General features: G+C 44.1%; 3 protein-coding genes across 3 annotated transcripts; 2 read left to right on the top strand and 1 right to left on the bottom strand.

The window, feature by feature from the left end:
* Positions 1-3,107: 3,107 nt before the first annotated feature.
* On the bottom strand, positions 3,108-5,235 carry LOC127783288 (uncharacterized). Its single transcript, XM_052310530.1, has one exon. It carries the CDS (start codon positions 4,816-4,818, stop codon positions 3,370-3,372), a length of 1,449 nt encoding a protein of 482 aa, XP_052166490.1. The 5' UTR covers positions 4,819-5,235; the 3' UTR covers positions 3,108-3,369.
* Positions 5,236-11,564: 6,329 nt separating this feature from the next.
* On the top strand, positions 11,565-15,381 carry LOC127781516 (uncharacterized methyltransferase At1g78140, chloroplastic-like). Its single transcript, XM_052308478.1, has 9 exons — positions 11,565-11,913; positions 12,087-12,187; positions 12,285-12,431; positions 12,800-12,881; positions 13,408-13,598; positions 13,800-13,911; positions 14,517-14,624; positions 14,861-15,056; positions 15,153-15,381. The coding sequence occupies exons 1-8, from the start codon at positions 11,713-11,715 to the stop codon at positions 14,999-15,001; spliced, it is 1,083 nt and encodes a 360-aa protein (XP_052164438.1). The 5' UTR covers positions 11,565-11,712; the 3' UTR covers positions 15,002-15,056; positions 15,153-15,381.
* Positions 15,382-21,413: 6,032 nt separating this feature from the next.
* LOC127781227 (uncharacterized) lies at positions 21,414-22,633 on the top strand. The gene is made up of 2 exons (XM_052308159.1): positions 21,414-21,633; positions 22,274-22,633. The coding sequence occupies exons 1-2, from the start codon at positions 21,538-21,540 to the stop codon at positions 22,631-22,633; spliced, it is 456 nt and encodes a 151-aa protein (XP_052164119.1). The 5' UTR covers positions 21,414-21,537.
* Positions 22,634-23,214: the final 581 nt, after the last annotated feature.

The following is a 23,214-nucleotide window of genomic DNA, read 5'->3' as shown; positions in this document are numbered from 1 at the left end:
ATGCTGTTCACGGGGATAGCTACAGCAGTGCCGTCTCGAGGTGCTTCCCCTTCCCGATGCTGTTCACGGGGATAGCGGCAACACACAAGTCGACCAGGCTGTTCCAGACACTCCCCACCATCGTCAACGCTGCGGGCGGCTGACTCCTCGCGCATTCCCCTTCCTCACCGCCATGACCACCCCCCCAACGGCAGAGAGCTTGCACTCATGCTCCGCCTGGACCACCGCCGCCGCAGCGGCCTCACGCTACCGTCCGGTTCCCCCTCCTCGTCTCACGCCGCGTGCCGCCATGCGTGTCTCCGCCCACGAGAGAGAGAGAGATAAGGAAGAGGTGAAAAGGAGGTATGACAGGTGAGTCCCACTAATTTTTTAAAAGAAAATACTGACTATATTGCCACAGGTACGCCATATAGGACAAAACTACACTAGATTGGGTCGAGGGGGGTAATTCGTCCGATATTAAAAGTTCAGGGTGAACGATATCTGGTTTTCGGGTTTGGGGGGTAATTCGATTGACCACGATAATTCAAGGGGTAATTCATACTTTTTCCTAGTTAAAAAAATCGAAATAACATATTTATAATAAAACAATATTTACAAATAGATTCTCGGTGCCAATGACATTGGCACTGAGGACATTTTGTAAATATTTTATTATTATAAATAAATCCGTTTTCTAAAATGTTTTTATAAATAGATCATCGGTGTCAATGACATTAGTGACGCTCCATTTATATAAGGACTTATCTTCCATGGGGAGACTAGGGGGATAAGCCGAAATTGGCACCGTTATATTGGACCATGGTGCTTTGCCGCCGTGAAAAGAATTCATTCCCGAAATAAGTTTTATCACCGATCTATTTGTAAAATAAATTTTCAAATGGAAAAAAAAGAGAAAAAAATCCAGTCGTTTTGTAAACCTTGCACACACACCTAGGCTGTGTTTAGTTACTGAAAAAAGTTAGAAGTTTGGGGAAAGTTAGAAGTTTAAAAAAAAGTTAAAAGCCTATGTGTGTAAAAAATTTTAGATGTGGTGTGATGTGGTAGAAAATTGAAAGTTGGGGGTAGTTTGGGTGAACTAGACACAGCCACGGCCCTAGTCCCTACTTACCGGAGCCCCTCTCTCTCTCTCTCTCTCTCACGGACAACACAGTTGGACGAGACGCGTGTCGGCGTGGTTGCAACTTTCGCGGACACGCATTCGCATCATTGCTTCGAGGCGGGGACCAACCGGGTCGATCGATTAATCGAGCCGGGCCAAACGAGGGTTTGGGATGAGGAGCTCGTGCAAATGTGCAAGTGCAACGCGGTGGGTGGGTTGGGCAAGTCACACACACAGCCAATGCCGCCAATATGCCATTGCCAATTTGCTATTGCCACTGCCATGCCATGCCATGCAAGCCATGGAAAAGGTGACCTCGAGCCAACCCATTTATGCATCATCAAGTGATCAGTCCCAGCCCCATGTCAATAATTCATACGAGTGTTAATAAATAATTCAGATTAGCGATGTTGACGTCTTTAAGCCTGTTGGGTTTGATGAGCTGGGGGTTTAAGAGACATGAAACTATTACTCCTGAGCTTCAGAGTTAATTTAGGGTTATTCATCATTTATTTCCCGAGCTTTCGTTTTTAAGACCGCCAAGAAAAGTCTTACCTTCAAAATATTTTCTTGATGTGTTTGATTACGTGTGTCTTCGGTTTATAAGCCACAGTCATATAAAAAAACATTTGAAACAAGCCCTTTGTTAATTGTTGTTCAATTGATCTGATGATGCTTCTTTGTTCATCATCATTGAGCGTCAGCAGTACTGCCATGGTGTTTATTGGTATGCAGAAGTAGCAGTGATAGTAAATTGTGGGGGTGATCCACTGATGGCTTGTAAAGTGCAGCAAATGCGACTCAACCAAACCAAATCTGGCGAGGTACAACTAGGAGTAATACCAGACAGCCAGGCATGGATGCAGACATATATGTTTCAAGGCTAGGCTTCCATCTTGAAGAAGCCAGTCAACAACTGTTGGGCATTGCTTGCCTGCCTGCCTTTCGTCAACACGGCGATTTCAGTTTCAGTTTCGGTTTCAGTTCAGCCACCATTTTGTAGCTCCGGAGATGTGCCTACCCTTTCTTTAACCCATCTATCTGATCAGTTAGTGCGATATCATCTGTTTTTGACTTTTTTCCTTTCTGGTTTCTCACCAGAAAATAAGAACATTGTTCAGTTAGGTTTTCAAGAAAGGCAGGGTTATGTGATATGTCAATGTATGAGTATGTGTATTTACAGTTGCTGTAATTTTGAGTGCAGTTATTTTGTCCTGATTACTAGCACTGGTTCTTTTATTCAGGAGTACTCCACTACTATAGGGCACGCTTGCAAACAGAGGCCACCAACTCTGGGATGGGGTCCAAGGCCTCTCCTCTCCAATTGCTCACTGTATCTCACTCACAGCTGCTTAAGTAAATCTGCCAGGCCATAAAACATCCATGAATGATTGCTGCCGAAGCTTCACGGTGCTCACCATGGATGTGTTGGAATCAGAACATCATTACAAAAACACTTCCTGAATTGCTGAATGCAAGATACTATTGGTCAAAGTTAAAAAAGAAGAGGCAAAATTAACAGAAAATTAGCTAGTTTCTTATCAGTTAGCTGTGTGGAATATAATGCTGATACGCTTTTCTGCATTTGCCAGTTATGCAGAAGCAGAACAGCAAGCTGATGCTGATCAAGGGGCATCAGAACAAGCTAGGCTAGCTATCCCCAAGGATCTCGTGATACTTTTGTGAAAGCAGAGGTCTTTTCCAGCCGAGAAGTACAAATCCTCTTTAATTCCCCAAACAACAACAGCTCACCAAATTCCCATACTATCATTAATCCCCATTACACCCACTCCTCTTTCTCCATTAATTTCCTAAATTCCATGCAAACAGAGTAACAATATCACTCGGATTATGCATATCAGCATGTGAACTGAAGACCATTTTCTTCAGAAGTGAACACCTCAATTTTTCAACAAAATTCTAGTACATTAGCACGCTGCCTCGGGAGATTTTTCTCCTCCGGGCACCACAATTTCTTGATCCTTATGTAATAATATCTCGTGAATAATAATAACTTATCCCTTATTTTGCCACCATTGTGGCAATTTATCCCTCTGTACTAAAACCAATCAATATGAAAAAGGAAAACATAATAATGCTAGTGCAAGGGAGAAAAAAAAAGAAAAATGGCAGTTTTTTTTTCATCTTGTTTTCCTTTTCTGAATATTTGTTTCCACCAATCCTAAATCTTCTTACAACCATGCCCTTCGGCTTCCACCAAATTGCGAAATTTGCAGATGAGACCCTGAAGTTTGTGTGTATTTTGCTCAGCTCTTCTTCCACTCCTCGGCGCCGCCGTCGGTGCCGCCGGCGAGGTAGGCTTTCTTCCTCCTCTCGGCGCGCGCGCACGCGCAGACGACGACGAAGCAAGCGGCGTACACGGCGTACACGCGCCAATTCGCGCGGGGGGCCTCGCCGGCCGCGGCGCGGTGGAACACGGCGGCGTAGTAGTGCAGGCCGACGGCGAGGCCGACGACCATCTGCGCCAGGCCGAGCGCCTTGGTGGCGTCCCCGTTGCCGTCCTCCTCCGGCGAGGCGGCGCCGGAGAAGACGGCGACGAGGTCCACCATCTGGAGCATGAGGTAGCCCATGAAGCCGAGCGACTGCGCGGCCTGCGTCCAGGCGTACGCCGCCGGCGAGGCGGCGTGGAAGAAGCGGAGCGGCTCGAGCCCCGTGGCGGCGGCGGCGAGCGCGAGCGTGGCGAAGTAGATGGCGAGGTACGCCTGCGCGAGCAGCAGCGCGCGGTGGAGGAGCGGCAGGTACGGGGCCATGCGCCGCACCAGCGCCGTGAGCATGAACAGCGGCAGGAGCAGCAGCGCAATGGAGGCCGCCGACGCGGCGGCCGCCGCCCACCGGCCCCCCAGGATCGGCCGCACGCCGTCGGCGATCCCGGCGTTCGCCGCGGACAGGTACAGCTTGGAGGAGTGCGACAGCCGCGCCAGGTCCGGCATGAGCGTCTCCTGCAGCCGCGCCGGGAGGCCCTTGAACTCGGAGATGAGGTCGTCCGTCCCCTCCGCCGCCTCCGCGAACACCACATCCTCTTCCACCTCCGCCGCCTCATTGCTCGCGGTGGCATTCACCTTGCCACCACTCGCTTCCCCATCAACCACCGCCTGCGCCGCCTTCTTGCTCGATTTGGCCTGCTTGGCACCACCATCCACGGTCGAATTGGACGCTTTCTTCGCCTTGGCGGCGACACCGGACTCAGATTTCGCCGTCTTCACCGGCTTCACCGGCTTCACCGCCTTGGCACTCCCCGCCTTCGCCACCTTCGCCGGCTTCGCGGTGTCGGTTCCCTTGGACTTCGCCGTCGCCGCCTTATCCGTCTTCGGGACCTTCGCCTTAACAACGGCCGCATCCGCAGAAGCTTTCGCCGCCGCCGCCGCCGACAACTTCTTGGTCGCCTTCACCGCACCAGCGGGCTCCGATTTCTTGCCCTTCACAACCTTGGTCTGGTTCTTGCCGTCCACCCCGACGACCTTCTTCTTGATCTTCCCCACCGCAGCCGCGGCACCCTTCGCCTTCTTCACCGGCGGCGGCACCACCACCACCTCCTCCTCCTCCCCACCATCATCAGCCAGCAGCGCCTTCCGCCCCCCGACACCCTTCCCCTTGGGCTTCCCCGACGCCGCGGCGGAGGAGCAGAGCGCAATGTGGGAGAGGAGCAGCACGGCGACGAGCAGCAGCAGCAGCGCTGGCCTCGGCCACCGCGCCATCGATCTCCGGCAGCCGCAAGCACTCAAGATCCGGTGGGGTGTTTTGTGCGTTGGCGGTGTAGATCCGGTGGAGTGAGGGAGGGGCAAGGTATTTTTGGGGGCGTTTTATATATAGAAATCGCGGTGGAGAGAAAGGCGGCGTCGCGGCGACGACGACGAGGAGGAGGAGGATAGTGTGTGTGGGTGTGTGAGTGAGTGGGAAGCGAACCCACACCACCAGCAGCAGCAGTGCGGAGTCGGGGACGAAACGGCTGAGGCGGGGGGGTTTGACGACGCGGGGAAGGGGGGAGAAACGGGGGAGAGACGAGACCGACGCGGGATGGAGGTGGACGACCTGGGGCGTGGGGTTTGGTACAGTGGGTGGGGATGGTCACATGGGCAAACGTCAAACGGCCAAACACCCTACGACTACGAGCAAGAGCAAGCACCGCTCTAGCTCTACTGCTGCTGGTCTAGTGATCTGCCATTCCGCTACTAAAAAGAAGTGCTCTGACGTAAGAGAGGGTTGTGTTTGTGTCTGTGCTGAATGTTTGTTTAGGAGTTGGATTGGGTAATTAGGCAGGCTGAAGACTTCCTTGCGGAGATCCTTGTTATGATCAGTCTTGTTAACATTCTGTATTCTGTGGGTCCTTTACGAAAGCCCAAACTCCGGCCACCAGGGAAGAGAATAATCCACAGGCGCTGTCAAAGTGTCAAATGTCAACCTGGATCGGACCGTCTTAGGTTCATCCCATGTATAACTCTGAGCCCAGCATGTTATTTGGTCTGTGACTGTAGAATGGCGTGGCATCCTCGTGTCTGCCTTAACCAATGGAAAATTTTAATTTCTCGCGACAGATGCATCGTCTAGGTTCACAATTGGACATATGGTCTTGGACAGCCTGATCAAGCAAATGAAGATCATCAAACTTGAGCTGATCAAGCTCAAGGTGAGACTACAAACAGTTTCTGTAATTTCATTAAAATGATACCATTGGTGTCATTTGATAAAAGCACTTTTTATAACAAAGATTTTTTTTAGAAGTTCATTGTATATTGTATATGACTGCATCCTTGTTTGTATAGTTATATCTTCTACCTATGCACTTAAAAATTAAGAATTATATACACAACCAAACTCGTACAAATTTCTATGCCTAGGCTCATTTAGTTTATTTATCAATAAACTCGTACTTTGTTGACAAATATTACAAGTCTCTATGTCTAGGCTCATTTAGTTTTGATACCAATACTCGGGAATATTAGGGATATTCGATAGGTAAGCCTACGACTGCAACGGCTACAGCCTGTTGCTTGCCACACTATTCATGTTGGTTGTGGCTAAGCCGCAATCCCAGGCAACCGACTATAAACAACCCTAAGTACTAGAATCTTGACAAGAGGATCTTGTTACGCGTTATATTTTAGTGCCAAAGCGATGGTTTGAAGGGTAAAAGATATGTCATCAATTATAGCGAGTTTGTATGCCTTAACAAAAGTGAAAGTGTGAAACACAATGGTAGGATTGATTTATAGGGACGTCTTGTGGCTACAATATAGGAGTAGTTAGGAGGGGAGAATAAGAAAACTTTTTTCTCCATAGGAAAAATAAAGAGAGCTAGAGGAAGAAAAAGACCATGAGCGCTAGTTGGAGTGGGTCCTTTTGGGTCATGGTGGTGCCTCTATAACCAACTGTCTTGAGCTATTCATGATGGCTCAGATTGATTACTATTAAAGTTGCATTTGCTATAGCCGCTACAGTTAATCCTTTGTTCTAAAGATTTTATACCCATTTCTTTGGACTATTAGCTAGATGTTAATCCGAAAACTAACCCATTGAAAGATGCATTTGTGCCTAACATTTTTTTTTCTAAATTCGTAGTTGGCCATGGTTTTGGCCTCACTTTTGGTTTTCAAGCATACCCTGAACTTCCTGTCCATACACATTACACCGTTCTGCATCAAGGGTCAAACTTGAAGGACAGCAGTGTCACGAACTCACGATCCATTGGGTCCAACGCAATAGGCCAATTTTAAGACAGTACGTGAATTGCAGATAAAATTGGCTACACAAACACAAGTACGATTTGCAATCGTGAATTAAATAGGTTTAAATTTACATGGGTAGACTTGAATTGAGTAATCTTGAATAAAAGATTGTGCTGAAATTGACTTCAAACATGGAAAAGTTAATCTATATAGAGATATTGATATTATTAATTACAAACTAGTAACCCTCCCCATCAATGATTGTCCGATACACTTGTATGTTAGAAATGAAATGCATTACACTTGATCAATCGTGATAAATTTAATATTTCATTTTAGTTTGATATCTCAAATACCCTTTCAGCAACACATAGCATGAATGAAGGGAGAGATAGATGCGGCAAAGTTGTTTATAACTCATGAAACATAAAATTAGGTTTTTTTAAGGGAAACTATAGCGGGTGTCAGACGCCAGCCTGAACTTTTATTGATTTGAAGAAATCATATATAGGAGAAGGGTTAAGGGGGTGAGAGAGAGGATTAATTAAGAGCTAATTACAAAGAGTTGCGAGGCCCAATTACGAAGCTGCTGTTTGCCCTCAACATTGTGACATCGGTGGGACCACAAGTCGATGTCGCTAGTATAACACCGGAGAACTGACGGTGCAGAGTCATCTAGGGAATTGAAGACCTTGTTGTTGCGCCGTTTCCAAATATTCCAAATTGCAGCGAGAAGGATGGTGCACCAGACTCGAGGAGTGATGAAGTGTTCGTGTGGAGGGATGTCCCAGACGTCTTCGAGTCGTGGTAGGGAGGCGCTGGTGTTCGTCTAGGCCGAAGGCGTGCTAGATGGCTGCTACACCGGGACAACGTAGGAGAAGAGGTGCTCCACATCTTCATCAAAGGTGCATAAAGGGCAGCATGCGGAAGTTGCTAATCCATGTCGAGCTCGCCTTTCATTGGTGAAGATGTGGAGCCATTGCCTCTTTCTCCTTTAACTTCATCCTTTCATGTAATTTCCATCTATACCCCGACCCTCCAGCTTCAAATTATTTTGCTTTGTTACTTACAGACTGCAAATGCTAATCAACAACTTGAGTGCGATAAGCGATCACGATTAAATAGCTGCATGCCACCGAAACTGTTACGGAATATTATTATCTCCCAGGGAGATAAGATCCTTTCTTGTGTACCAATTCGAACCGAAGTAAAAATAAGATCTATCTCCTCCTAAGACACTTATATATGTACAGAGTCATGGTGAAACATCTAAGGTTGGCTTATACTACACATCAGATCTATAATAAAGAGAGAGCTCCACACTATATCTGTGTTCATTGTCTACTTCTGTAATGTTCTTGAGGGCAAAAGGAAGGGTGCGGGTGTTCTACATTATCTCACGCCTCTACTACTATGGGAGGGACAGGTAACAGATCCGCTGATTCACTAATAGGTTGGTTTACAACAGAAACAACCTGATGTGTGTTGGTATTTCTTAACGACATTACTAGAAATATAATTCCTAGCAATGACGCAGAAATATTCCTGGTATATTATGGTTACGGAGTTTATCCGCAAGTGCACGTATGTACCATTGTAGTATTTCACCTGAGAGTATTTCAAGGGTATCGTATTTGTTTAATCCTGTGGGAAGATTATAGTAGAGAGAACCGTACTAATAATTTATATAATTTATATGTTACTTGTAATAATCATAGTCTAAGCAGGGGTTAATATAATTCATAGGGTAGGATGACACATAAGCATAAGACTTCTCATTCTCATATTAAACTATCTAAGATAAGTGGAAAGAAAATAGAAAAGAATATATTCCTATACTTCTAGTGTACATATTATACATACACCCTAGTTATAAGATTAACTGGCTAATACCCTCTTTCCGATGCCCTCCTGGTACTTCAAGAAGCCACCCCTGACTGCCGAGTTCCTTACGACAGTTCGTCATGACCATACAACCAGGGCTAAATACGGAGGAGTACCCTCCCCAGGAAATTAACTTAGGACTATATACACGTGCAAAGGATTACCCGTACTACTGAGCTGTCACCATTAGCGGCCCACCTCTCTTCTGCAGCATATAACCCCAAATAATGATACCCAGTAATCTAGACACCACGCCTAAACTACCAGATACTACTCTAATATCATCGTCATGACATAGAGTAATTGCATAAGCAAACATTACACCCGTACCTATGCATCTCCCAGATAAGCTAGCAGTATAATCAATATAACTTGAATATAAAGTAAAGTTGGCATTCATATACTTAGAAAGTATTTCAATACCAGAATTGTATAAAGAAGAATATTCTAAATAAAGTACAAGTCTTACAAAAGAAGAAATGAGAGCTACTAGAGCTATACCCGAACTCTTCCGAAGATCTCCGGACTCTGATTTCTATTCTATTCCTACTCCACTAGCTTGAGACTACTAAACTAAGCTTGAGAGAATATGAGAGAACTTTGCTTGAAGTGTGTAGAGGAAGTGAGAAGATGAGCTCCTTAATAGGCTGCCAATGACGGTTGTGGCAGTTGGAATGGTCGGAATTTCCCTCCAACCGTCATTGGGGAGTGATCCACGCCGTCCAGCCAAAACCTGGATCCAACGACGACCAGGGTGGTTCGGCCGAACTCTGGGCTGGCCCAACCGGCCCAAGCTCTAGCAGGTGGCCCCCACTATTGTTCTTCTCTGCAGACTTGTGAATTTTGGCCCAATTCGTTGTATCATTTCTGAGTTCTTGGCCCATTCATGCATAAGTCTGATTCTCGATATCGTCCGATTGATTGATCGTCTGGTTTGATGTCGATTCTCCTCTATTTTGTGTTCATTCTCTGCAAGAGGTTAGTAATCCTAATACTAGTGGAATATTATTATTCTAACACAAATATGCATTGCAAGCATAACTAGTTCTCCTTTATTTTAGTAGTATTGACGGTCGAAACTGATCGCTAACGACCGTCAACAATGTGTTAGTTCCTTAAGTCATTCATCTAGCCAAATGGATATAATTAACACGACTTTATACCTAGTTACCACTTACCAGCCCCTCCACATGGTGAACCATGCAACAATGAGCCTTGAGCCAAAGCTTCCGCCTCCAGCGAACGCCGTCGAGTGCAGCACGCGTCGTCCGCGCAAGCTCACCCTCCCTCCCTCCGCTCCTCCTCCGCCTCGGCCTCCGCGCTAGCGACCTCGCCAGCCTCCCGCGCGAGTGGCGCCTCCTCATCGGGGAATGGCAGTGGCAGGCCGGGAGCGCCGTTCGTTGCATCTTGTCACCGCGTCACGTATTCTAGCTGTGGGTTAAGTGAAAGAGGTGGGCCGAAATTTGGAATGAGTTCATTTTAAGTCCCTCAACTTGTCGTCGAGTCTTAAATTCTTCCCTGGACCGCAAAACTGGATGCAACGTATCCCCAACTTAAAAAACTAGTGCAAACGAGGTCTCTTGGCAGTATTGTTTTTGGTTTTGGCTAACGTGGCGCCTAGGTGGCTCATTGACTAGGTTTTCGTCCCACGTAACATTGATGTGGCGTTTACGTGATAGTTTGATCTAGAAAAAACAATCTGGTCTCCACCCTCTGCTCTCCCCATGGCCATGGTGGCTCCTCCTCGCCTTGGCCACCGCCTTCTCCTCTAAGCTCGTCAGTCTCGCTGCAAAGACCGCCGCATATGGTCTTGATTCCTCCATTCCCTTTCCGCCGCCGCGCTCCTCTCCCGGCGGCAACGACCACCGTACTCGATCCCCACCTCCCATGGAGGAGGGGCCCTCCTCCTCCTCCTTCCTCCACATCGTCGTCGTCATGGTGGCGGCGCAAGCGCCTGGTGCTCCACAACGTGCACTAGGGGTAGCATGACGCGGCCACCATTGCAGAGAAAACGAATAGTATGCTATATGTGGGGTTTCGATGAAATGCCACTCAATAAAATGCATCAGATAAAATACCACTTAATACATTGCCTACCGGATGAAATGCCACTTTGGAAAGTTTTTATCATTTTTATGCCCGAAATACCCCTGGCTGTGGCTGTGAAGAGAGGGGGAAAGGGGAGCATCTAGGGTGGACTGGTGGGCGGTGCCGGAGGCCTCGCCAGGAGGCGGTGGCGGAAGGAGGACAAGGTGGCGAACGGGCGGGTGAGCAGCGGTGGGGATGATGGACCAGAGGAAGAGGCGACGACGCGGGAAAAGGAGGACGGGGCATGCAGCGAGCGCGTATTGTCCGATAGGCCGATACATTTTACCGAGTAGCATTTCATCCAGTAAGCATCATATAGAATGGCATATTGTCCGTTTTCTCCACCATCGCGTGGCAGCAGCAGGAGCACGCCGCCATGACTGTCTTGCAGTCGCTCTTGAGCACACGCACTTGCCCCCGAGCTTCCACATCGCGAACAGCACCGCATGATCATATCGAGTTGGGATTGTATCAAATCATCGATACATCAAACACGCTGCTAGCTGGCTAGAGCAAATTAAGGACAATACTGCCGAGAGCTCTTTTGTACTAAGTTTTGTAAGTGGGGATGAATTGTATCTGGCTTTGCGGTCTAGGGTTGAATTTCGGACTCGGCGACAAATTAAGGGACCTGAAGTAAACTTATTCCTCGAACTTTAGGTGGGCCGAACTCTTTCCTCCGGTAGCCCAAGTACCCAACCCAACACGGTGGCCTCTGGACTGGATACGTCCAATGGATTCGGCCCGCACCACTCCGCTCAGATATCATCTCGCTCGCTGCGCAAAGGAGCGACGGTTCGTGGCCACTGTGTTTGTTCGTCGGCCACAGCCTCCCGTTCGTGGGCATCGTGGGAGCCCCGCGCGCCGCACACCCCTCCTCCCGCTCCTACGATCTCCAGACCTTCGCCTTCGCCTCCTCCTCCGCCGCGGCGCTTCGGCTCCCGGTCGCCGGCGATGTGGTCGCGCTGCTCCGCAGGCTCCGCCGTGGCGCTCTGCGGCGGCCGCGGCGGGCACCGCCTGCTGTCCTGCGCCGCGGCGCCGGCGCAGCGGCGCGCGCCTGGAGCGTCCGCCTCCGCGAAGGGCATCCCGCGCTCGGCCCTGCGCGCCAGCGTCACCCCCGAATTCGTCACCGCCGCCCCCGACGAGGCCGTCGAGGTGAGCGTGCCCTCTGACGCATTCCGTCGAACGGGTGGCGGGCTCGACACTCGCGCGCGCGTGCTCCTCGGATTACGCGCTCTGCGCGTGTCCCAGGAGCTGGAGACGGGACGCGAAATTTCGCTGCAATATATGTTTAACTGCAGATTATGAATGAACGATTGATTGCGCAGGAATCTTCGGTGGAGCGTGAACCGGCGGCAGAGAACAAGCTCAGAAAGCTGGCATGCCCAATCTGCTACTACCCCCTCATAAGCTCGAGCGATCAGTCCGCGTAAGTGGTATTTTTCCATTTTCACATCAGCAGCATATCGAGGCATGCTAATCGCTTCGCTTCCCCGTTTGATAGTTAATTTGTTGAATCTTTTCAGGCCGGTCAGTGCTGCTTCTAGTTCTAGTCTTGAGTGTTCTACCTGCAAGAAATTTTATCCCAATAGAGGGGATTACTGGGATATGACTGTAGCAGTTGGTTCTACTGAGTACTCTGAATCCACGACAGTGACAACTGAAGTTTTCAGGTAACAGATTCTTCTGAAGTTTGTTAAGCTGGTGAACTTAGATGAACAGATCACATTACGAGAGGAACCAAACCTATCGTGCTTAAATTGACGTATTCCTGACTTATGAATTGTTGGCAGAATGTAGCTAAGCATCTCGCATTAGTTGTTTGAGAGTAATTACAATTAACTGCCAAAATCATGCTTTGTGGTCTGTGGCTGTAGCCTGTAGTTATGTAGTGAAAGAAACCTCTGCACCTCTATGAAACCTTGAAAATGTTCGACCATCTGGGAGATGTGGTATGAAATATGCCTGTCTTTCACATAGGTATACTTGTTTATAGATTATTTCTCTTTAGACTATTTATTTCCTGTTGATTATGGAACAGGACTCCGCTGGTATCATTTCTTTATGAGAGGGGATGGCGCCAAAATTTCATTTGGAGTGGTTTCCCAGGCCTAGAGAGAGAGGTCATGCCACTCACTATTTTGTATGCTTCAGGATTTTATTGCATTTGTAAAACAGCTATCTTGCGACCATCATTATTAAATGTGCTGCATAGCTTCTTTCTTGCTTTTTAGAAATACATAGCTATAACTAATCAAAACACTTGTGTGGTAAATATTAAGAGGGATATGATCAACATATATGCGCAAATGTTCACACAACCATTTTCGTTAAGGCAAGCCAGAAAAGTCCTATTTGCATCCAAACTGGGTCTAGCTCAATCAGGTGGTTGGGTTAACTGATGGACTGGGAACCAGCCCGTTTTTTCAACACTAGAAACTAAATAAGTAAGCCACCAGCTGAGTTTAGGAGATGATGTACTCAAAACTCTCTACCTATAATATCAATCTTGGTGCTGAACACAACTTGTAGCCATGGTTAATTTATTAGGTTCAATTTTCTTTGGTATAATTAAAGCATTTATGTATCATCTTGTGCATGCAAGCATAATTTCTTCACTTTCTGAAAAATATTGCAACGCGACTGCAGTTTGAAATGGCTCAAACTTATTTGAAACCGACAACTGGAGGGATTATAGTTGATGCAAGTTGTGGAAGTGGCCTGTTTTCAAGATTATTTGTTAAGAGTGAACTATATTCTCTTGTTGTGGCACTAGATTTCTCAGAGAACATGTTGAAGCAGTGCAATGAATATGTCAAGCAGGAAAACATTTCAGATAAGTATGGTCCTCAGTTCCCCAATCACCAACATTTGTATGTAATTCCTTTGTCATGCTTAATTCATTAAGTCGCAATACTCATTTGTGTCCTTCGCATTGTCTTTTATGCTTCATAGCATTTTTTCGTCATTATTGATTTCTTCTAATGTTGAATGCTATACTTGATGCTAACGTTGAATGCTATTTATTACTTCTGTTTCAGGACATTAGCCTTGGTGAGAGCTGATATATCCCGACTCCCTTTTGTGAGCGGTTCAATTGATGCTGTCCATGCAGCTGCTGCGATCCATTGTTGGCCATCCCCAGCTTGTGCTGTAAGATTTCTACTTGAATAACAATTTTATGTCTGTAAAAACTCTTACGACCTTACTGTGTCTTTCAGTATTGTTGAGTTCTACAAGCTGCTTGAGTTGTTTCCTATATTATGCATTTGCTGACTTTGTCTTTCTCAGAAGAAAAAAAACAGAAAACCATACTCATTTCCTCAGTGATGTTCTTCTATGCACTCAAATACACGTGGATGGCATATTCTCTTTTGTCTAATTCCATCTGTAGAGCCCATTGAAATTGCACATAGTGCTAGAACAAGAAAATGCTCATACTTGTTTGGTTCCAACCTTCCCATAGCCACATGTATGTGATTACACAAGCACTAACCATAGGATAAACATGAACCACCACTAGGATACATGAAAACTTACTCAGGGTACTTATTACACATGTATTAAGGTTCACTTGATAACTTACTGAAGAACAAGGAATCATGTTTTTATGAAAAATCACAGTACATTATTTGTGGCTTTTCTGTGTGTAGAATGTACAATATGTAGACTTCTCCAGCAACAAATACTTTTTAGCAAGTTGTCAATCGATACCTTGTGAGGAAGCGTAACATTATTATTTTCTTCTTTCTTTTCAGGTTGCAGAAATTAGTCGAGTCCTTAGACCTGGGGGCGTTTTCGTTGCTTCCACTTTCGTTGCAGATATTCTTCCACCAGCTGTACCGGTATTGAGGATAGGACGCCCGGTAATACTGGAACCTAATTATCCACGACTGATGATTCGTTTTAAGAAGTTAAATTAATTTGCTTCCTAATGATGGTAGTTATTTAAAATTGGAGTGAACCTTTAATGCTTGAACATGTAGATATTAGCATATTTAAGTTAACCTATGGAGTATCTGGTCCTGCTATCTGTAGTATCACCTTTTGGAATCTGTTTTGTTTCACACAATCACACTTTTCTCATGAAATTATCTTGCAGTACATCAGCCAATTTACCGGCAGTAATATCTTCTTATCAGAAGCGGAGTTCAAAGATCTTTGCAGAGCGTGTGGGCTTATTGATTTCAAGTTTGTCAGAAATGGATTCTATATAATGTTCTCAGCTACTAAAGCAAGCTAATTGATCAACTGGACAGTCCTCTCAACCTTGTCCTGAAAATCATTGATTATGCACTGTAAGTGAACACACTGCATTCTAATTGAATCTTGTGAAGTTCACTACATTTTATCAAGTCTAATCCTTTACTGAATGTTAAAATATATTGTTACAGGATTCTCCGCGCCCTTTCTAGTTGGACTAATAGTTTTACCTGAGGGAAATGTGGTATAGAATAGTGAGTACATACATATATTTTGCTTTACCTAACCATTTTGGTTGCTTGTACCTCAATTTTTTTGTGTATAGGACTCGGCGACTCGGCTCTTGCAATCCTGTAACTTTTGTGTATCGACTCATGCTGCTACTAGTAGTATATACAGAGCATAAACAAATTTATTGTGTTCACTATTTATTTAGGTCCCCTTTGATTCAAAGGAAATTCATAGGAATTTTAAAGGATTTCATTCCTATAGGAATTTATCCTATATAGCCCTTTGAAACAAAGGAATGGATCTTATGGAATCCTATGAAATTCCTATGGAATGCCTAATGCCATGCAAGTTTTGAAGGAATTCTAACATGAGATAGAACCTCGTGGAAACTTTCCTTTGAGTCTTTATCTCTCTTCTAATTTCTGCGTTTTTCCTGCGGTCCAATCAAACGGCCATTCCTGTGTTTTGCAATCCTCTGTTTTACACTTACATTCCTATCAAAATCCTACGTTTTTTCTATTCCTACGTTTTCTCATTCCTGCGATAGTGTAGGGTCCTTTTGAATCGTAGGAATGGAAAAACAGAGGAATAGGAAAAATACATGATTCTGATAGGAATGTAGGTGTAAAACAGAGGATTGGAAAATACAGGAAAAACATAGGAATGACCATTTGATTGGATCATAGGAAAAACGCAGGAATCAGATGAGAGAGATAGACTCAAAGGAATTTTTCCAAGAGGTTGGACCTCTTGCTAACTTTCCTCCAAAATGTGCATAGGTTACCTATTCCATAGGAATTTTTAAACATGTATTAATTATTCCTCGTAAACAAGCGATTCATTAATATTTACATTTTTCGATGCTCATGTAGCCAATCTTGTGTGGAAGAATAGAGAGTCACGCATTAAATTCAAAGAAAACCATTAAGATGATAAGTTGTTGGATTGAAATATGCCTATCAAAAATAAATTTTTTCAGATTTGGAAATATGACTATCAAAAGTAGATGGAGGAAGTACTAAAATGGCTTCTTGGTTCCCATCAACAATTTAATTTAACATATAATGACTATAAATAGGACTTAGACTTTTGGAAAAAACCAAAGAATAAAATAAGTCTTAGACTTTCGGAGGGAGGGATTATTAAGATTTCAAGGACGAGATTACATACACCGAAAACCTAAGAAGATTAAGGCGATGTCCCGCGAAACAGAGGAAAATGACCGACGCCATCGGTGCAGTATAAGCTAACGCACTCACTGTCACGCCAGCCAAACTCCATTGTTTTGCTGCTTCTGCGATCTCCGCAAAACGCTAGGGACAGGATTTTGTACCACGTTTAGAGAAGTTCTTCACTGATCTCGCAAATGTTAGATGCCAACAGCACTACAATCGATACAAGTAAGTTTTCCTCCTAGATGAGGTTAGCTATTTTCATATTTCTTTCAGGCTTAGCGGCAAAAATGTCATTATTTGCTCATGTCAGGCAAGTTGATGAAACAAGGTAAGGCAACATGGAGCTCAAATCATTGTTGTTGCTACATACGTATCTTGTTGTATCTAGCAGGGGTTGCAAAATTTTTCCATTAAGCATTGGGTTGTCTTGATGTCGAATGAGGATGTATGGCATTAGGTATGCGAGTTTTTTTATTAGCTATACCATTTTTTGTTAATACAACAAAATTAGACTCCCCATTTTGAGATATCACAAAACTGTACTGCTGTCGCCATTTGAAAGGGTTATAGAATATATCGACATTTCAAATGGAGATATATTTCAAACGCCTAGTAAACAATAAATCACTACTAAGAGTGGACATCTGCATGCTGCATCGCTTATCATAGAATAGGCACGAGGCGGGCGTGGAGGTTGACTGCTAGTGCGTGGTGGCTAGCTCTTTTGCCTGTCCTTGTTTGGCCCGATGTGGCGGAGCCATAGTTAGTGCTGACTACCGAGAGAATACCCCAATCGGCTTGCACTGGTGACTCCAAGTCGACAGTGGCAGTGTTTGTCGAGAGTCACAAAAAGGGAACAATGACAGAAAGATGAGTTCGTTTTCACAATCAGATCAACGAGATGCAAAACAAACCTAGGAGTTCTTACCGTTGTTCTTCCTCGGTCTCTGATAGAACTTATGCTGATAACGTATTATGCTACTCCCCCTACTACAAATTAGGTATTATGCAACCCTTCATGCTACAAAGTAGTTTAAGAGGGATTATATAATGCTTACAAAAATGGAGTCACAAAGATATGAGGGTGTGACATGCTTTCTTACTCATTCTCTTTTTAAATTGTACAATAGTGAATCTTCTCACTCTATTTATAGGTATAGCTTCATTCACCTTTCGTATTTAGTGATAGACTCGATTAGTAAGTAATCAAGTTGGGTTTTTGTGGGCTGCTGGTTTCGTAACACACCTCACCAAAGAAAGTGCATGGGCTGCTCATATTTGCAATGATTGGCATGTGTATGTGCGTTTAATGTCATAACATCGTCCTTAACAAACGGTTAGAGAGAAGTAAATACTACTAATATCTAAAAGATATAGTCGCTTTGAAAGGGAGAAGCAACAATTAGGAGGGATTCTATAAATTAGGAAACAAATACTAAATAAGATATATTAAAACCAATGCAAACGAGTGATCACCATGAGGATTGCTACGGTCCAGCAGGTTGTACCAGGTGGTACTGGTACCGCGCGGTACCAAAACACATCTAACCATTGAATCCGGGATGGGTAGGATTGGGATAGAAAAGATGAGCAAGGGTGGATGCGGCGTTCGAGTCATTGTTCCCGGCGATGGCATCATCCAAGTCGTTGTCGTTTCCGGTGGTGGCGGCGTCCAAGTCGTTGTCGTTCCCAGCGGCGGTGCAGAGCAACAAGGGAACGCTGGCGGCGCGGAAGAGGATAAAGTCCGGTGGCGGCGCGAGAGAGAAAAAAGAGAACAGCGGTGGCGCGAGAGAGGAACAAGGGAAGGATGACGGCGTGGGAGAGGAACAAGTCCAGCGGCGGCGCGATGGAAGACGGCGGCACCGCGGGACAGGACTAAGAGAGATGCGGGAGAGGCAAATTCTAGGGTTTCTGAGCATCTACCGTCTGCTCTCTCTATCATTGGCACGCGGAATTACATTACTGCCCTTCCACCTACATTCAACACGAGGTACCGCATCAGGGTTAGAACTGGTACCCCACAGTACCAATCTCTGCCAGCCGTTGGATCTGCCCGGATCCAATGGTCGAGAATCGGTACGGTACCGCTGGATCGTAAAAATCCTTGATCACCATAGGTAGTGTGAATTGTGAAAGTCACAACAATGAGGTGTGGCCTCCATGAGGAATAGAAATGGCAAGCTCATGAGAAGAGGACACTGCTAACATATAACATCATGAATTAGTTGTCATAAGGTACATATAAAACTTATATTAGCACAAATAGGAAGACAACCATACAACAAACAATATACGTGGGGAAATTAGCATGCTAGAAATGGCAAGAACCAGGCAAAGATGTTGTAACAAAAGGGATTATACTCGTACCATTTTTTTTTAAAAAAAAAGTGTTTCTGAATGCTACAATTCTAATCCCTCCATATTATACTCAAATTAGTTTATTCATCAAGAATATTGTCATTGAGTTATATTACATAAATAGTATGTATTTTGGCTTTAAATCTTTTTAATATTTCGGATCACCACATTAAAAACCTATATATATATCCCTAATATTAAGGAATATTCTGAACCACCTAATTAACATCTTTGATACAGCAATAGCGTAACAAATCTAGCCACATAAATACACCGATCACCCTGCTGCATATATAATGACAAACATAGCACAAGGATCATTGGATCAAGTCAAGATGGGGCAGTCATCGATATTTGTCGTGCTCTCTTTTCTGTTCTTCAGCAATGCTGCAGCAAGAAGCTTGGTGCTCTCCAACGAAGACGACTTAGCACTGGAGAGAGAACTCATGATGCTTAACAAGCCCTATGTGAAATCTTTCAAGGTAATATTGATATCCACGTGAAGAAACTTTGGGACACCAATAACCAATTACCATGCTCCATTCAATATTTCGTTCTTTTATTACTCTGCATTTGATGAAATGGCAGGATAGCTATAGTGTAGTTTTTGATTGCGTGGACATCTACAGACAGCCTGCATTCGATCATCCTCTTCTCAAGAATCACAAACTTCAGGTAATAGTCAGGATAAAAAAATTATATTCTCATGTGCACTTATTTTTTGCGTTTTAGTATAGCTATTTCACTAGCTGTGGTAGAGATTTGCAACAGAAGATTATTGCATCAAAGAGATTTGCAAAACAAAAAATTACACAACGGTAATCTGCACCAAAAATGAGATCATGGAGTGAAGTGTACCCTGGAGAAAATAGAAAATTGATCGATGTCGATTTCAAAAATCTATTTTTTCTAGCAATTGTTCTGTTATCACGGTATGATTCTAAAATGTCTTTCTAGATTTGTTTGTACCTGTTCTTTACAAGGCATACACATCAGATTTAGATCGATGGCGAATTATAATTCATAGAGTTCAAAAGGAAGTCATCTGTTTTGCAGCATGATGTATTCCCTGTACTACATTACAGAAGACAAACTCTGTAGAATAGAAGCTCAAAAAAAAAAAAACTCTGTAGAATAGTATTTATTGGTTACTAGCAGTGAAACCTGTCAGCTTATAGGTTTACTATGTGTAAATTCCCAATATATTTTATGAAGAAGCCTCATTCACTGGACTAACTGTTTTTTTACTGAAATCTGAAACCAGATTCCACCGCGCTCATACTCCAAAAGTTTGATAACTCATTTTGGTCTGCAAGAAAGTTGCCCTGATGGAACGGTTCTCATTCGAAGGACTCTCAAGGAGGATCTCCTAAGGGCACGCGCATTTCGTGGACCGTTGAAACCACAGAAAGACCAATCATTTACGCCAATGAGTTACACTAGTACAATTCCTGGACAACATGTAAGTTGGCATTTCAAAATTCGAATTTTCTCTCAGATTTTATGATTCTCTACTTCGGAATATTTTTTTTTTGGTGATACACCAAATCATCACCAAATGTATCCATTTTGCATTTAATCTAGGACAACATTCCTCTTACTTTATGGATATTAAATGGTCATTTACAACATTCAAAAGCAAAAATTGATGCTAATTTATTATGCTGTAAAATGAAGGACAATGATGCTTCCTTGAGTTAGTAATAAACTTGGCAAAATATCGAGAAAAACTGCCTCTACCAGCAAAAGTCCAATTTCAAATTAGATTTGGCAATAGACCTATATACAGGTTTTGTATTTTCATTTTGAAATGGAAGTTAAGAAATACTTCAGATTTTGTTTGCGATTACATGGAAATAATTCAGATTTTTTTATTGTATTTCGTTCAAATTTTACATAACATCCATACCTGTCTTCCAAATAAAATCTATTAAAATGATATAGTACTTTGATTCATGTAACCATTTTATTTTGACGCATGCTATATTTATATGTTTTATTGCAAATTAAAACGAAGAAAATGATAGTGACATCATGGCTAGCACGCGTGATTTCAGCAGATTGCATGCCAGCATGATTTACTGAGAAAAGACAATGTATTTATGGGAGCAATCAATGTTTCTTTTAATTACAAATCATGAATCAAATATTTAGATATTGTCACAGCTCTTACTCCTACATCAGATGGATGGAGGACCAAAAAAAAAACTCACTTGTGAAACCTATAATACACATCCACAGTATTGTCCATTTGAATTCAGAGCTACTCGTTCTACAACTGTCCTGCTCACGAAAAGAAAATATTGTAGTATGAACAATGTCACATTCTCATTGTTCATGCCATGCCTTCCCTCTAGTTCGCCCTATTGTTGATCAACAGCGAAGAAGGCTCAAAATTCCAAGCTACGGGCGCAGTGCTCGAGGTGTATCCGCTCAATGTTCAACAGGGCCAGTCTTCGTCGGCTCAAATACTGCTTGTTGATGATAGCTCCAACGCAGTTAGTGTCATACAATCTGGATGGCATGTGAGTTTTTCTTTTCACTTTTGATGATTTTGTAGGCATTTTCTGCCAAACACCTTTGCACTGTATTTTTACCCTTATCTATACTATACACCAGGTCGATCCTGACCGCGAGGGCGACACCCAGACACGATTGGTGACTTATTGGACGGTGGGTTTTGCAGGATAGAAATTTGTGTCCTTCTAATTGGAAAGTGTTTTGTATTGGAGTACCTCTTGGTAGCTAGTCTACATATTGACAGCAGAAAATCTCCTGTAAACAGGCCGATGACTACCACAAGACCGGCTGCATGAACATGCTCTGCCCAGGCTTTGTGCTGCTGAGCAGAACTACCTCTCCTGGGATGGTACTTACAACAGGATCTATTGCACTGAACCTTTTTAATGTTAAGAAAGGTGAATTACATCCCCGCGTCCTACGTATGTATTCTAGGGGCCTGTTCAGTTTGTTGCCAAAATCAACCTTACCATTTGTTGGTAAAGCCAAATTTCGGCAATGCCAACATTTTGGTAAGTTAGAAATGTAAAGGTAATGTTTAGTTTGTTACCTTACCAAATATTGGCATAGTTTTGTGAGGAGAAGTTTCTAGAATCTTGCCAAATTCTATGGGTATTACCAATATTTGGTAGCAAACCAAATGAAGCCAAATTTTGGCAACTTGCCAAATAATGGAATGGTTCAAAATGACAACAATCTGAACAGCCCCTAGGATGCACACAATCAAGTATTGCATTGAATTGAACTCATCACCTGCAGAAGTACATCTCAAGTAGCGTAAATGTTTCTTAGATATACTACCACCAAATAGAGGGAAAAAATTGAAGGTGAAAATGATGATAAATAATATAACCCTAAGATTTTACAGCGAGGATAGTTTTATTTTAATTTTTGAGGCTTTAGAGTGTGCTATGTGGTTCTCTACTATTTAATTCCCGTTGCAATGCATGGACATTCAGCTAGTATTATGAAAAAAAAAATACACGTGGTTTCTGATGATACATATTTTTGCAACATGTGTGGTCTAGGATGTTGTCCAAACCGGGAACTGGCAGGTGGTGGTCGGTGACGAGGTCGTGGGCTACTTCCCCAAGGAGATCATCAACGGGATGAGCGGCGGGACGGAGGTGCAGATGGGAGGGATCGTGTACGCGTCGCCGGGGCAGAAGAGCCCACCCATGGGCAACGGCATCCAGCCCGTGCACGGCGGCAACTACCGCGCCGCCAGGTTCACGTGGGTGGCGGCCCAAGGCGCCAGGATCGCCAACTGGACGGTGGCGAGAGATGTCGCCGACATCAACATCTACGACGCCACGGTCACCTCGAGCTCGGGAATAGGCCCGGAGGGAGTTGTGTTCGAATATGGCGGTCCTGGAGGCCAGCCGTGAGTGAGTGACTTCAGCGTGGCCTCTGTCTTTGATAGTGCACTCACCTTATTTGGAGGATGATCATGGGTGAATTTGGTTAGAGGAAATTGATATCAGCCGTAATCTTAGCATTTCCCTTCCCATGATGATTTTTTTTAAGATAATGGAATAAATCCCGGCTTTCCCGTGACGAAGACTGTCCATGGGAACTGGGGGTTAGTAGGGAATGCAACATTTCTGGGAGTGGATGTGTCAAAATGGTTCAATGAATGGGGTTAATAATTCAGGATTGATGCCTGTTTAAAGGAATCTTTTTTTATAATAGACTATATTTCCAGTATTTGCTTAACGAGTTATAGCCAATTATTACACCAATTCGCTCAGAAGCGTTCACACACCAATGAGTCCAAAAAACACACCAATGTAACATAAAGAAAACACAAACTAATAAACACCAACACAAAATAAAAGACCCGCAATTATTGAATCTTATTCGTGAACCTATACTCAAAGTTGTGAAAATCTGCACTCGAGTTTACGACATGCACCATTTATTAGTTTGATGTATTCATCAAACCTTTGTATTTGAGCCCAACACCGGA

This window comes from Oryza glaberrima, chromosome 8 (genome assembly GCF_000147395.1).
Source record: "Oryza glaberrima chromosome 8, OglaRS2, whole genome shotgun sequence".
Taxonomy (NCBI): domain Eukaryota; kingdom Viridiplantae; phylum Streptophyta; class Magnoliopsida; order Poales; family Poaceae; genus Oryza; species Oryza glaberrima.
The sequence above is the reverse complement of the archived record's forward strand: the minus strand, read 5'-3'. Positions and strand labels throughout refer to the sequence as shown.

Bases quoted from the DNA above. Each gene is read 5' to 3' on its own strand.
- LOC127783288 (XM_052310530.1), bottom strand. From the start codon at position 4,818: ATGGCGCGGTGGCCGAGGCCAGCGCTGCTGCTGCTGCTCGTCGCCGTG.
- LOC127781516 (XM_052308478.1), top strand. From the start codon at position 11,713: ATGTGGTCGCGCTGCTCCGCAGGCTCCGCCGTGGCGCTCTGCGGCGGC. The intron at 11,914-12,086 runs GTGAGCGTGCCC...TTGATTGCGCAG, and splicing joins CCCCCGACGAGGCCGTCGAG to GAATCTTCGGTGGAGCGTGA. The intron at 12,188-12,284 runs GTAAGTGGTATT...GAATCTTTTCAG, and splicing joins AGCTCGAGCGATCAGTCCGC to GCCGGTCAGTGCTGCTTCTA.
- LOC127781227 (XM_052308159.1), top strand. From the start codon at position 21,538: ATGAACATGCTCTGCCCAGGCTTTGTGCTGCTGAGCAGAACTACCTCT. The intron at 21,634-22,273 runs GTTAAGAAAGGT...TGTGTGGTCTAG, and splicing joins TTGCACTGAACCTTTTTAAT to GATGTTGTCCAAACCGGGAA.